The 15112-nt window shown below is 39.9% G+C and overlaps 1 protein-coding gene across 2 annotated transcripts; it reads right to left on the minus strand.

Annotated features, from left to right (window-relative positions):
• Nucleotides 1-8482: 8482 nt before the first annotated feature.
• Nucleotides 8483-14234, minus strand: nell3 (NELL (neural EGFL like) family member 3). Of its 2 annotated transcripts, none has more exons than XM_079863611.1 (5): nt 14173-14234; nt 13406-14000; nt 10489-11042; nt 10304-10370; nt 8483-10207 (listed from the first exon to the last, which is right to left on the minus strand). In XM_079863611.1, the coding sequence occupies exons 2-5, from the start codon at nt 13983-13985 to the stop codon at nt 8679-8681; spliced, it is 2730 nt and encodes a 909-aa protein (XP_079719737.1). In that variant the 5' UTR covers nt 13986-14000; nt 14173-14234; the 3' UTR covers nt 8483-8678. The 2 variants fall into 2 exon arrangements, with proteins under 2 accessions (XP_079719737.1, XP_079719736.1); XM_079863610.1 differs by having other exon boundaries at nt 13406-14003.
• Nucleotides 14235-15112: the final 878 nt, after the last annotated feature.

Genomic DNA, 15112 nt, shown 5'->3' on the forward strand with positions numbered 1-15112 from the left:
CTGCTGAATGATTTTAGATTTTTGCCTTGTAAACGCCGCCTAATTAATGTCATTAACATATAAAAGAGCACCAGTCAATGTCCAAATACTTTACGGTACGTTTACACGACAACGATGCACTAAAAATAATGTTTTTCCTTAGATTTTTTCGTGTACAGATGACAATGTTGTCAAAATTATCCCCGTTCACACGGATCTGTGATAATGACTTAAAACGTTGTATTCTGCTGTTAGGCCAGTAGTTGGCGATGTCACTTTGTAAAGAAACAGTATGCGCCTATAGACTGAACATGTAATACACATGCACATGACGTCACCGTTTTCACAAATACGTGGTTTAGTAGTTTACACAGAGACGATAATGCTATTGTTTTCAGAAGTTTGCGTTTTCGGGCCCCCAAAACGGCGTTGTCATGTAAATGACCGGCCAAAACGAAAAAAAAGTTTTGTGTTTTTTGGTTGAAAACGGTGTTGTGTAAACGGCCCCTTACTTGAGAACTACAAGCGGCAAGAATTGCTTAGATTTCCAAATACCTGCGGTACTGCGACTCTCTGCCACTTTTCCATGTCAAAGACATTTTTATAAATTGTAGATTTTAGCATACGCACACTCTAAGTTCAAATCTGTGCGTACACACGTTTTATAAATGAGGCCCTAGACCTTTAATAGGCTGTCTCCTCCAGAAGGTTTTTAGGCAGTACTGTCATATGTTGCTTTCTGCTTATATTGCCGTACGGGGCAGTTAATCCAAACCAGATGTGAGGTGCAGGTTCTTCACAGGACAAGACTCAGCCCTCGGCCCGCTGTGTGGCAGCAGTTTATCTGATGTGGTGTCACCCCTGGACTTCCTGAGAGATCTCCTGACATGCAGACAAACTCTGGCCGTGTGTTCAAGAGGTCAGATTTCAGAGTAAACGCTGAAACTATATATGGATGCTTGTATAAAAAAGAATAAAAAATAAAAAAAGGCAGTTGCTAAGTTTATATCTCACAATTCTGACTTTATAACTCACTATTGTGAGTTTGTATAAAAAATAATAATTGCGAGTCAGAATAAAGTCAGATTTGCTAGATATTAACTCACAATTATGAGAAGAAAAGTCAGAATTGTGAGTTTGTCTTAATTTCTCACAATTGTAAGATATAAACTCAAAATTTCAAGTCCAAATTGCCAGATATAGGCAAAATTTTAACTGTTTTCTCGCAATTGCGAGTTTATTTCTCACTGAAAACGAGGGTGAGGAATAGACTTACAGTCCTTACCATAGCAAGCACTATATAAAGGTCCTAAATCACATCATTTTTACAACTGCTTTATGGAGTTTCGTCTGCTGATTTTTTTTTTTTTCTTTTTGTCAGCTGAACAATGTTCTTAAACAACAGTATACTCCATTGACAGTATTCTACCCATCACATCCTCATTTTCAGTCCTGAACTTCCCTCATGTAAATATGGTGCTACCCTGATTAAGGTCTATTACGAGTTTGTATCTCGCAGTTCAGACAATATAACTTGGAATTCAGACTTTATTTCTCGCAATTTTGAGAAAAAAAAAGTCAGAATTGTTTCAGAATCGGAAACAAGCTTCCATAGTATTCAGTGTTCAGAAAGGACAAAAAGGCTGTCCTCAAAGCCTGTTCTACCACCGTAAAGTATGTTCTTCACTTTTTGTGTATTGATTTGGAACGCTAGAAAAATCTTCCTGTGACACAAAGTGCATATATGATATAACACCACAGAATCTATTATAAAACCTAAGTGGTGTTTGCTAAAGTGAGAAGCTTGAGAATGGGCTCTTTTGGACACAGCACTTGCACTTTGAAACCTACTTCAAAGTTTGTGCCATTGTCGGGTAAATGAACAGCCAGAATGCATTAAAAGTTTTCTGTTGAAAACAGTGTTGAGGAAGCAGTCAGAAGTTAATAACTAATGAATTTTACAACAGAAATAAATTAATTAAAAACATACTTAAGTTAGACAATGACTTTCTTCTAGAACTGCTGTACAGCCAAAACAATCGTTGTTGCATTAGTTTCCTGTTATCTCTGTAAAGCTGCTTTGAAACAATCTGTATTGTACAAAGCACTATATAAATGAAGGTGACTTGACTTGACTGGAGTCTCACATGACATCTTTGTTTATCCTGGAACAACATTCCAATCAACCAATAAGATTTTAGGGGCAAATTTACAATTGATGTCATGTTTTGGCTTATAGCCAGGGTTAGGTGCTTCTGTGTTATTCACCTATCATTTCTCTCTGATTTTAGGTATAAGTTATGGGAAGTGCTAGGTCGTCACAATGAAATCAAAATGGACAATTCTTGTTTTTTATAGAATTATGCAGTATTAAATGATTTATCCATGCACATAAATCCATGTGCCCTCATAATCTTCAATCAAAATAACTTCCCCTCCCTCTTACAGCGACATCTCATCCATTGAGCAATGGCAGGACAACCTGTCACTCACATGAGATCGACCAATAGCAAACCACAATGATTATCAATTCCAGATGGGCTTCTTTTTTTTTTTTTTTTTTTTTTTTAGAAGCCGTTTCACTTGCAAATATGTCACAGTATGCAAGAAAAGAGGGCATGTTTCACAACTTCCATTTAATGCTGACTTTATTATTCCGCTTTGCTATCACAGGAATAAATGATTTTGAAATAGATTCAAATAGAAAACCATTATTTAAAATTATAATAATATTTCACAATATTGTGATTATACATAAGCTATATGCTAACACCATAATTTATACTGTGCTCAGAGTAGCCAGCTTGTGACTGTATATTGAAGGTAATTTGTTTACAGCTGTTTACACACACTTAATCTCTCAGTTCCTGCTGCTGAAGGCAATTAACCTCAGTGCTCACAGGGGAACGGCTTTGATCTCAGCTCTTTAAAAGGACACCATACATCTTGCATCTTGTCAGAGCCTGAGCTGCCTATTGTTTCAGGGTAAGAGCGTTCTTTCTGACATGTTTTGGAACAATGCTAATACATTGCTTTTTTTCACTCTATTTTGTTGTTTTATATTCTTGTCTCCCTCTCAGCTATAACTAAAGCAAATCAATCAATGCCATTCAGTTACTGTGACCAGAATAGCTCTGTGTTAAAACGAGGTTTACACTTTGTGAAGAAAATCTGAGCTGTGTCTGCCTTTGCAAACTCCCCACAAAGAGATAAGGCATAACTATTCGGTTGGTGTTCTGAGTGTTTTTTAGTGGTGGCTGTAAGGTGGGACCTGAATAGTCGCTATTTGGTTTCTTACTGGTCCGAGTCAAAAGACCCCACCTCCAAGTCTCTACGATATTCTGTTCTGTAGATTTGAAGAACCTGTGTAATCGTTCATTGGTGCTATAAAGGATACCCGGACCAAACCAAGTCAGCTTCTGATTGGCTGAAGTTGCTCACAGGCATGTAAGACGTATCATGTTCCCTTCCCAGGGAACAATAGTTACAGTCGTAACCTGAGATGTTCGCTTTCGAGGCAACTCGTGCTGCGTCAGAAGTAGCGACGCTATGGGAATGATAATACCCACTACGCTATACTGACAAGTGCCTGTCCTTGTGTGAATCTTGTCGAGCAAAGCTTAGGACATAAGCACCTGAGACCCTTGAACTTCCCTTGGTCCGGCTACACAAATGGAGGAGGATAAAAAGCCTCCAAGACTACTGAGCGAGAAATCCCTAGAACTCCTGCATGTGTAGCAGGTCTCAACCTCCGCGCCACAAAGGAAACAGGACACCAGAGGTTGTCTCCTTAGATATCCATTGCCCCAGGTGCATAGTAAATAGCTATGGCCGCCATGAAAACCTTAGTGTGGAGGGGGATCGCCCAGCAGAAAAGCGATCCTGAAGGAACTCCAGCACTGAACCAACCAGTCAAATAACTGGGTTCAGCTGGCAATTCCTGCATCACGAAGTGAAGACTCTCCACTTAGTTTATAGGCATATAGTTCCCTTGTGGAGGAAGCTCTAGAGTTAGGATGGTCTCAACAACCTCGGTTGAGAGACCAGAGTTCATGAGTTGGACCCCTTCAGGGGCCAAACCCACAAGTCTGGGTGAGGTATTTTGTTTGGGACAGAAGGTCCCTCCTGATGGGAATCTCCCATGGAGAGCCATCGAGGAGAGACATAGGTCTGAGAACCAGACTCTAGAACTCCCGGGAGCAGATCGATTGGGGGAAAAGCCTAGACCACGTCTGCACCATGGCATCCATCCCCAGCGGACCTGGATTTGTGAGGGAGAACCAGAGCGGCCTGTGTGTTTCCTGAGATGTAAATATGTCCACTTCTGCCTGGCCAAAATCCCTCCATATATATTCTCCACCACCTCGGGGTGGAGCCTCCATTCCCCGGGCCTCATCCCCTGCCTCGACAGGATGTCTGCTCCCTGGTTTTGGTGCCCAGGGATGTAAGCTGCTCTCAGGGAGCAGCTTCCCCTGGGCCCACAGGAGGATTTGGTATGCCAGTTTGTAACGTGGGCACGACTGCAACCTGATATTGGTAAGCCCCGCCACCGAAAGCAAACCTCAGGGACTTCCTGTGTTGACTTTCCACCGAAAGCAAACCTGGAAGGATGGATACGTGGAAGTATGCGTCCTAGAGATCATTAAAAAAACAGTCCTCAGATATGATTTGAGTCATGATTTGTTTCAACGTTAGCATTTTTAACTTAAACGTTTTAACCATACAATTTAATTTACATATCTAAGATTGGAGGCAACCCCCCATCCTTCTTCAGAACAGCGAAGAACCGGCTGTAGAACTCGGATTCTCTCTCGGGTAGAGGAACCGGTTGTATGGCCTACTTCACAAGAGAGTTATTACTTCTTGTTCCATTACCAGAGCCTGCTCAGGGCCCACGGTGGGAAGGACCCCGTTGAATAGAGGCGGACGAGAACCAAATTGAATTCTGTAGCCTCTCTCTGCAGTCTGCAGGACCACTCTCGAGACCAGCAGACCCCACACAGATCACGCGTGTCACCTCCCTTAATGTAAAGGAGACACACCGAACTTTATGCTGCTTATTCATTTCTTAATAGGACAAACACCAAATAAGTTAAACGATTCACACAGAGCGCTTACTGAAGGCACAGCTGACTATGTTTGGTCCGGGTAACCTTTATAGCTTCCGCGGTACACCGTCACTATCACAGGATGACGTTCCACCAATGAGTCATTACACAGGTACTTCAGATGCAGTCATATACTACACTTGTCTTCAACAAGCCAAGTGATTTTATGTACCATTCATGTCCTTAGCACAAATGGTGGTAAGTTTAATGCTTAGGGTTAGAGCCAAGAAGTTTGTTGAAATCATTAACCTTGTGTGTGAGTAATAGTGATAGTGATGTCTTAAAAATATAGAGTCATGGCCATTGGCAAAACAATAGTTACATGTTAACATACTCACTTATTAAATGTAGACTTAAATAATAGGATACATTTTTGTCAGTGTTCTAACAAAAATCCAAACAGTGTGAAATGGGTGCCATCACATTATATCTGGGTAATGATTACAATACCGCATAGACACCTACTATTTTTTCCATAGGAAACATGGTAAGTTCATCTTTATGAGTTCATTGGAAACTGTTGCTGAGTGGGAGGAAGGTCTTTGTGGTTGGTGAAACTGAAAAGGCTTTCATGAGCTGCAGACTGTGAATTTCTCTCTGTTTGTGCGTGGTGACCTGCTGGCCTTCATTAACATGCCTCAGTAAACAGCCTAATGAGCAAACAGAGATGAGATGGAGGAGAGAAAGTGTGAGCGGACGAAGTTGGCCATAAAAATAAGGAGGTGTGTGAGAGATAGCAGTAACAAGTATCATCACATAATATAAAAAAAAAAAAAAAAAATGTAGTGTATACTTTTTCTGTGTTTTGAGCTCATTACAAACATAAAGGTATTCACCTAGAGATATGCTAAATAGATTGGAATAATTGCATCTTTCAATTTGTTTTTGTGTCTTTTTTTTATTTTTTATTCCAAGTATTCCTTTAATTTAATTACGTAATTTTGGATATATTTTTAAAGTAAACAAATTTCTGACCAGAATGTAAACTTACATCACTGACAGAGTAGGTTTATTTGTGAGTGCATGTAATGGAATTGTATCTGTTTTTAAGGTTGTGTTTGTATTCGGGTTTTCATTGTCCTTTCATATTAGTTTCAGATCTCCTAAAGTTTTTGTTTGTTCTGCTTTATGTGAACTGTTGAGTATATGGACAAAGAAATCACAAAATAATTATGTTCTCAATCCACAACTTATACAGCATAAAACCTGGGGCATCATTTCTAAAACTTGTGTACGCTTAGATTTGATGTTGTAGTGTGCATACACTTAAATCCATGACAGTGTTCAGATAAAAAAAAAAAAAGGTCTTTGATGTGGATAAGTGATTAGCTAGTCAGGTTCTAAGCAGGCGTATGCTATTTTCCTAATGGCAGAGTCAGAGTACTGCAGGTACTGTATTTGGATATCTAATCAGCAATAATAATAATAAAACCTTGTTTTATTTATTACACAGCATTACAGTTAAGTTATTTAGTATGCATACTTTGGTTCTACATGTGTAAATTATTTCTGCCAATCTATAGGCTATAAATGGCCTATAATGCAGAAATAGATTTCACATCTGGAAGTGTATGTGTGTATGTTTGTTTTTTGTTTGTATGTTAATTTGTTTGTGCATATGTTCGTATCTGAATCACACATACACACATTTGAAAAATTATCTCAGATCATATATAGGGTGGTTTTAACACATTTTGACATGGGTATATAAAGCCCTGTATTTTTGATTGGCTGTATCACAAAAGATGGTCTTTAATAAAAAATGTGTAAACATATTTGTAAAACATACTGTAAAAGAGCTATAAAACTTCCTCCACGGTGTAAAAACCAAAAAGACCACATATCGAAACTAACCAGCAACAAATCTCTTTCCAAACATCTGGAACTTTCAGACGTCAGGTACACTACTAGTTGTATTTTTATTTTTCATACATCCCTCTCTCTCTCTCTCTCTCTCTCTCTCTCTGTATAGTTGACGTCTGTCTCTCTTCCCAAACCATAGCATTTATATGGACATTTTCTTGTATGCAGTGACATCTCATTTGATCTACACCAGAAACATCTGGATCAGCGCTCCTCACACCTGCTTTCCATTCCCATTCTATTGTTTCTCACAATCAGTTCTCTTGCTAATTTAAGCACTATTAGTCATGTTTCGGCAGACATTCAATTGTTTTCATTATCAAGTTCATGAAAAACTTGTAAAAAGTGTATTGCAAATATATCTCGGGCACTATTTTCTCCAATGACATGACTCTTTCTTCGTCACACTTAAGTAGTTCAGTGTAAAGATGTCCTGTACTGCCATCTGAGGTTTCACCAAACTGCTGCCCTCTTTAAGTTGACGCTGTGCCCAATAGAAGGTTGTCTGGTACACATCTGGGATCAACAATGATCTAGATCATGTTCTTGAAAGTATAATATTACAGATTTCAGTCCATAGGTAGTAATTTATAAATTCTGGCATCACCAAAAAGCTTTTTAAATAAAATAATAAAAAGAATATTGTTATTTGGCAGAATTGTAATTGTTATGACTTTAATTTTGTTTTATCAAAGATTACACACTACATCATGTCTAGAGTAAATGAATTCCCAGTCGTTGCATCAAAATGCACTAGTCCAAAGCAGACATGGCATTAATGTTGCCAAATGTTTGTTCACCTCACTGTTTGTGATCTGTAGTTTGAGCACATACAGAAGCAATTAAACATGGTATGCAAGGCAGCATATGGCAACAGTATTTGAGTAATAGAAGACATATGCCACTTACAGTTAATAACGCTACACTGTAACTTAGGACAAATTTGTGTCTGCTTTGTATTTCTTTATATATATATAAATATAAAATATAAACAATGAGAGGACATTATGGCCAGCAGTATTCATTCATAGTACTAAATATAAATATTCATGATCTGAAAGATGCAAAAGGATTTTCGTTATTTGATTTCTTATTGTAAAATATTAAAACAAAAAATAAGTCAATAATGCATCTATATCTTTCATATAGATTAAGCTATATTATTTGAATCCCAATCGGTTTAAAAAGAAAAACACAAAAGTGTGGACTGTACAACATTCTGCACTACGATTAAGTGCAGTAAAATCATCACATCAGCTCACAAATACATATAAAAAACATTATTTTTTTAACAAACACACTCTGTAACAAACATATGCAAATACTGTTTGCGCAAATTTAAATCGATTCCAAATCAAACAGATATGAAAAGCATTAACTCTCTTGCGAAAAATTGGTCACTGCTCAACCAGCCAAAGCACTTAAAGTACTTTTTTAAAGTTCATTGTTCCGGCCAAGACAAGAAAGAAACATGTTCATATTTCTATTTCTATTTCTGTAACTGAACTGTTCCTACATTCCTCCTCACATAATTCCAATAAACACAGAATCTGAATACCAGAGGAGTATTAATAGCACCTGTGCATTTCAGCTATTAAAAATGAATCAAAGTCCATCTGTATTGTTTCTACTTTGCATGACTGCACCTTATGAAAGCACCATTTAAAAAAAAAACAACAAAAAAAACAATTCAGTTAATTACAAACCCACTGATCTGCATATTTGGGATCATGATGCCAACCAAAGAATGGAGATGTTGGTGCCTCCCTCATGGGTGATCTGGTTAATTCGCCCACGAATGCAGTCCAAAGAAACATAGATGGCAGTACCATTCTGCACTTCAAATGAAGTTCTCAGCCCCACGCTGGCCCACTCACTACCTTCAGGCATATGTCCACCCACCTGCTGGGCTAAGGACGTGGCCTGACCTCCATCCTTACCTTGCCGGTAAAGGGTCACCTTCACCACATTGCAGGAGTGGATCAGCTTTAGGTTGAGGGCCACACTGACCGTCCCGGCCTCAGAAAACACAAAGTTCCTCTGGGCATGTGCCTCACCTGAACCAGCTAGCCGCATTTGGTCTGTATTCGGGCTCATCTGCCTGAAAAGCAGGGGTTTATTTCGTACTGCCCCAGAGGGAAGACCTGTTCTTGAGACAGTGGCTGTGAATGTAGAGGAGACAGTAGTGGGGATCCAGATCAAGCTTAGCATACTAATCCCAGAACTATCACCAAAGTAGCGGACATTGCACTGAGATGGGGCAACAATCTCAAAATTAAGCCAGTCTTCTCTGTCTACCCTAGTGGCTCCGGAAAGGGTGATGGAAGTGTCCCTGTAGTTAACACCAGACTTAAAGGAGCGTAGCACCTCCTGGTTAGTGCCATTTCGGTTAACGTAGGCAATCAGTGAGAAACCTTCTCGAACACAAGCATGGCCCATGGAATAGATGGCCTGCTGGAGCACAAACTTCACCACGCCACTCTCCATGAAACGAACCCCACGGCTGTCATGGGTCAGCTCCACTATGTAGGGATCAGAAACAGCGACTATACGGAAGGTTGGCCGATGGTTACTCTGGTAGTGGGCTGCTGTTGACATCTGAGCAGTCATGGCCACGGCACCGGTGTCATGGGATAGCCACAGCAAGCTGAACGAAGCCCCTCCAAGCTCATAGACTTGAATATCTTTACTCTGGTTGCAGTATTGGTTGGGACTCTTCAGCACGAGTGTCAGTATATGACTGGGTTCCACTTCAACTGCTGCACTTACAGTCACACCCTGGAAGAACTTTCTCTCTGGTTGCTCAATTCGAACCCCGCTAAGGTCTCGACCCTCCTCTTCACTGCCGTTTATCCGTATCCCGACCTGGAGAAAGTTCCTGCAGCTGTGCTTTAGTGCAAAGTTGTAGTCTATCCAGACCAGTCCATGTTGTTGGAGATTGAGGTAATCATCATGGTTGGTCAATAGGTTGTTTCCCTCTTTGCCACGAATATTAAGCTGTAGCCCCGGATACATGGAAGTACTCTTCGATTTTGTTGGTGGTATGGCAATCGAAGCAGCCCAAGACTGTGAGAGCATGTTCTCAGACACAGTTCCACATACAGCATCACTGGTGGAAGTGCAGGGAATGCCAACAGGCTCACCATCACAGTCTGAACAAGCCTGGCACTCCTGAAGTTCCTGACTGTAGAAGTACTCATGACCGCACAGCCCTGCGGAAATCTCCCTCTCAGAGACACCAAGACAACGAAACCCTCCTGATGAACAAAACAAAAAAATAGGCTTGGTGAATCCCAGGAAGAGACCATTTGAAGGCAGACAGTGGAGTTGCATCATGTTTTTATTTTGCTTACCTGGGGTATTAAGACATTTTACTCGCTCCCCACACAAGCTCGGTAATTCAAGGCATTCATCCCTGTCCTGTTGATAGATATTTGTTACTCAAAGACATGTTAAAGATTAACACATACACCTTTGCTTGCTCTTTACTGAAATCTTATGTATTGCATGCATAATGCAATTTCTGCCACAGTGTCACCTGGCACATCCTATCAGCAGTGGGCGAGCACTGTGACACCAGGAAGAATCCAGGGGGACACATAGTGCACCTTTCACACTGCGGTGGATCCTTTTGGAAGTCACAGTATTCCTCAGGTCCACAAGCAATTCGACAGCCCAACAATGGACGCCCTGCGTCCCCAACTACATTCATCACTTTGGCGTCCACATCTACCTTATGCACAGCATAGGACTTTTGCAGGTGGCTACGTGCTTGGTTCTGAAGATCGGCCAGGTGACTTTCGAAATGGCTTTTCAGTTCTCCTTGCAGACCTTGGAAAGAGACTTGCTTGACCGTCTCAGAAAGCAGACCGTACTGAGCCTTCACCACATCCATCTGCTCGAACATGCGGCGCTGCTGGGAGAGTATCTCACGCTGCTGGGAGAGGAGGGCTCCCTGCTGTTCCACCAGCCTCTGCTGCAGATCACGAATCACCACTTGCTGAGCTCTCAAAGCCTCCACCAGCTTCTCTTGTCCCTTTGCCAGCTGTAGGTGTAGGATAAGTGCGTCCTCGGCAGGGACCTCATTCTCTCCTTGTGAAAGAACGAAACAGACAAGACTGAGTGGCATTAACTCAAAAAGTGTATGATATGCTTTTAAAGATGCACTATGTAGGATTTTTGGAAAAACATCCAAATAGAAGTATAGACTCAAAAACAATGCCTCTCAATCATTACTTATGATCCATTAGAAATGTGTAACGGTGTTTGAGTCTACAATGTTTCTGGGCTGTAACCTTTGGCGACGCGCGGCGCAGGTGAGGGCGGGACTTTATTGTGTCTGTCTGAAGCTCGGGAAGCTTCGCTAAGTTCTTCTGTCTCGACACAAAACAATTCGCTAATGTTGCTATTGCCTTTTTGACTGTTGTCTGAAACTTTTTTTAAAATGGTGTTTTTATGGTGACACGTACTTATTTTTTATTAGTGAGCAAGACTGAAGATGACTACATATACACAAAAAATTCTATTTATGCATAATAAACAATATTTGAAAAAATATTTGCAAAAAGCTCATCACTCATTTTCCCGCTGGTATTCTTTTGCGTCGGTTGGACCTCGTGCCTGATATCATGTCGGTAAGAGGGCGTTGTTTACTATTAGAACTGAAAATCCTGCAAAGTGCACCTTTAAGAATGACATGTACATTTCCATTAATAGTTGTCCTTTCTACCTTATATTTCTATATAAAAAGGATTATTTGGAGTAATTTGAGACATACAGTTTAACATGCTCTTGCTTTGATGCAATTTTGTGTGAACTGAGAAAATGGTTATCTAAACAAGTGATTAGTAAATTAGTATCATTAGTAGTTAACAGCTTTTTGATGTGTGAATGTCAAAACGATTTCATTGCATAATTTTACAACCAAGTGCTATTTTTTTTTCGGTGGTAGAACTATTTCAATCATATGGAAATGGATCAAAGTAGTTTGCAATTTCTTGACAGTTGACTGCCAGCGTTTCTGCAGCTCTTCAACCCTCTGTGAAGCCAAGCAGATGTGTGTTTGCAATAATAGTTCTTGGGCCAGCTGTCAAATTCCCCTATTCATTGATGTATGGAAATACCAGTAGTGATGTGAAAATCAAATAAACTATGAGTATTATGGAGCCTGATAGTTTGTGCACACTCCCCACCCTGCAGCATGCCTCTCATATTGTTCAAGGACAACAGAGAGAATTCTTCTGTGATGTCTGTAAATTTACTCAAACATCTCACACAAGCATTAAAGAGATTTATTCTGTGTAGTTTGGATTAGACTACTAGACAACATTAATTGTATTACATCTATAGATAATAATTCTGAAAAAAAGCAGTGTGGGGCACCAAGGATCAGTGATAGTATGATATGGAATTCATTAAGGTAATCCCAGATGTCTTGAGGGGCTTTGTAAGATTGTGATATAATTATCAAATAAATTAAACAATTCGAAAACAATTCTAATTTTATTTATTAATTTATGGACATTTTTTATGAAATATAATATGTAAAACTAAAATGGTAACACTTTACAATAAGGTTCATTAGTTAACATTAGTTAACTACCTTATTTAACATGAACTAAGAATGAATAATACTTCTTCAGCATTTATTAATGCTCAAGCTTTGTTCATATTATCATATCTGTTATCATATTATCATATTATTGTATCATATTGTTCATGTTCATATTAATTTCAAGCTTTACTAATTCTTTGTTAAAATCAAAGGTTGTATTTGTTAACATTAGTTAATTAGTTACTGCTGCAATACTGTAACAAATGTATTGCTCATTGTTAGTTCATTAACTAATGAACCTTATTGTAAAGTGTTACCACTAAAATAATCAGGTGAATACAAAGGTTGGAATCACCTGATTTATATCATGGTACTGAATGATTACCATATTCATTAACTATGCACAAGGGCGTAGATTTGGTTTAAACATTGGGGGGGTTGAAGTTTGGGTCTGCATATTTTTCATGTGATCATGGTATAAATATTGGGGGGGTTGTAATGCATAGATATAAATATTGGAGGGGTTATCTCCCCCCCAACCCCCCCACAAACTACGCCCCTGACTATGCAATTTCCTCAGCCCAAGGTACTTTGAAGAATACCGTGGTATTACCAGTAGCCTACATTAACAAACAAAAAAAATAAAGGTACTTTTTTGTTAGTGGAAAAAGTAATGAAAATGACTTATTACATGTTTCAAAATAATACCATGGTATTGCCATGTTCAACAAAGCGTGCTGCATTACCATAGTACTTTTTGTGAAGTATAGCAAAAAATAATTTTAGCTGGATTTCCTTTTTTAATACACTATAGTAATACAATAGCTTTCTCTGTTTGGTTAAGTGTTATGCTATTTCAGTCAAGAAGTGCAGAACAGCTGGAACCACTGTTTCAATTCACCTGGTTTGATGTCACACGTGAGTTGAACTCCCAGAGGAGCCCCGACCTCTGATGCGGGATATCCAATGTCCGGAAATTCCCCCAGAAACTGAGCGGCTCTGTCTGCCACATGGATGAGGGTTGGTTGGCTGGGCTCGGGTACACACCCGTCTCCAGCACAGGGTCTCGATCGGGGCTTCTGTCGTATCCTCAGAGGCAGACGACACTCAATTCCTTTACATTCCCCGGTGTCGTTCGCAACATGATCTGGTCCTTGAGGCGTAACGCAATCTGCGCACACAGGATCAAACACTCCAGCGACGCGCGTCTGGACGGTTTCCCTTGTCTGGTCTCCAGATCGCCCGCGCTGGGACAGAAACGTAGCGTGATGTTCAGATGAAAAGCTGAAGGGAGCATGATGTTGATTTATTGATCTGCTCTGTGTTGTCGGACTGTGTTGTCGCGGTGGTCTGGGCGATCTGCCTCCCGGACAGTGTGATCCGGAGCAGGGTCTGGCGTCTCCAGAGTCCCCCGAACGCGCGGAGCGGAACGTGCATAATACATAAACCAGCAGCAATAGTGTTTTTTTGGATGATGACATTGTTAATTCATTTATCTACTAAAATAAAAAACAACAGTTATGAATCAAGCTGGAAAACGCGTTTAAAAGAGTTCATTGAACTTAAAGAAAGTAGGCTACGTCAACAACTGTATGTTTTGAAACATAAAGATGTTTTGATTTTGCTTAAATCCGCAGATAAACTCTTTAAACAGTGAAATTATATTACCTGCTGCTGCCTTCTGTTGGAATGTCAGTTAAAATATAAACAGCAGGAGGTGAGCATCTCTCCTTTACTGCAGTGTGTGTGTGTGAGCCACTCTAAACACTTCTGAAGGAGAATGTTATAGGCTGTGTCTCAAAAACCAGTGAGCTCCCTATCTAGGCAACATTTCTTTGGGCATCATATAGGGTACATAGGCAGCATAGATGTGTGCAGTTTTCTAAGAATCATCATTTTATGCAGCATTGTGTTATTGGTGTATGCATTTTTGGCCATCACAAGCAGATGCACAACAGTTTTGATCATTTGTAAGTGCAATATTTTTGAGCATCAAATGTGTAAGCAGCAGTTTTGGGCATCATCGTCCCATGCTGCATTTTTGAACAAATTAGGAATGTATGATGCCCACAAATGCTGTTTAAGAATGAAGCTCAGTTTAGTTTTGAGGCAGTCTATGTCATTCTCCTCCAGAAGTGTTTGGAAAAATTCTGCACACATATATAATACCCAAAACAAATGTATGTGTGCCAAAATATGCTCTTTGTGCCAAGCAGGCCCAAAATTGCTGCATGCATAATGCCCAAATAATCCTACATGCACATGTGATGTCCACAAATGCTCCACGTGTGCCTATAATGCCCAATAATGCTGCACACACCAACAATGTCCCAAAACTGCTGTATCCGCAAATCATGGCCAAAACTGCTGTCTAGTTAGGGGGCTTGCTAGGTTTCGGCACACAGCCTGTGTGTGGCATTCCAAAGACTTAATTAGCATCAGGTTTCCCCAGCCTGAGTTTAACCCCTTACTCTTCCTGTCGTTCATCTGTTTTTCCTCCTTTGATGTTTATTTTCCCTTTAATTTAAAAGTGCTATGTTGTACAATATTCGACTTGACAGTTTTAACACCAAAATACTGGGCTACAAATAAGGAGCTATTACTGAAA

The sequence above is a fragment of the Squalius cephalus genome (genome assembly GCF_949319135.1).
Source record: "Squalius cephalus genome assembly, chromosome: 25".
Taxonomy (NCBI): Eukaryota; Metazoa; Chordata; class Actinopteri; order Cypriniformes; family Leuciscidae; genus Squalius; species Squalius cephalus.

Coding starts and splice junctions, on each gene's coding strand:
- nell3 (XM_079863611.1), bottom strand. CDS start 13,985: ATGTCATCATCCAAAAAAACACTATTGCTGCTGGTTTATGTATTATGC. Junction 10,371..10,488: donor CTGCTGATAGGATGTGCCAG/GTGACACTGTGG, acceptor ATCTATCAACAG/GACAGGGATGAATGCCTTGA. Junction 10,208..10,303: donor AAAATGTCTTAATACCCCAG/GTAAGCAAAATA, acceptor TTTGTTCATCAG/GAGGGTTTCGTTGTCTTGGT.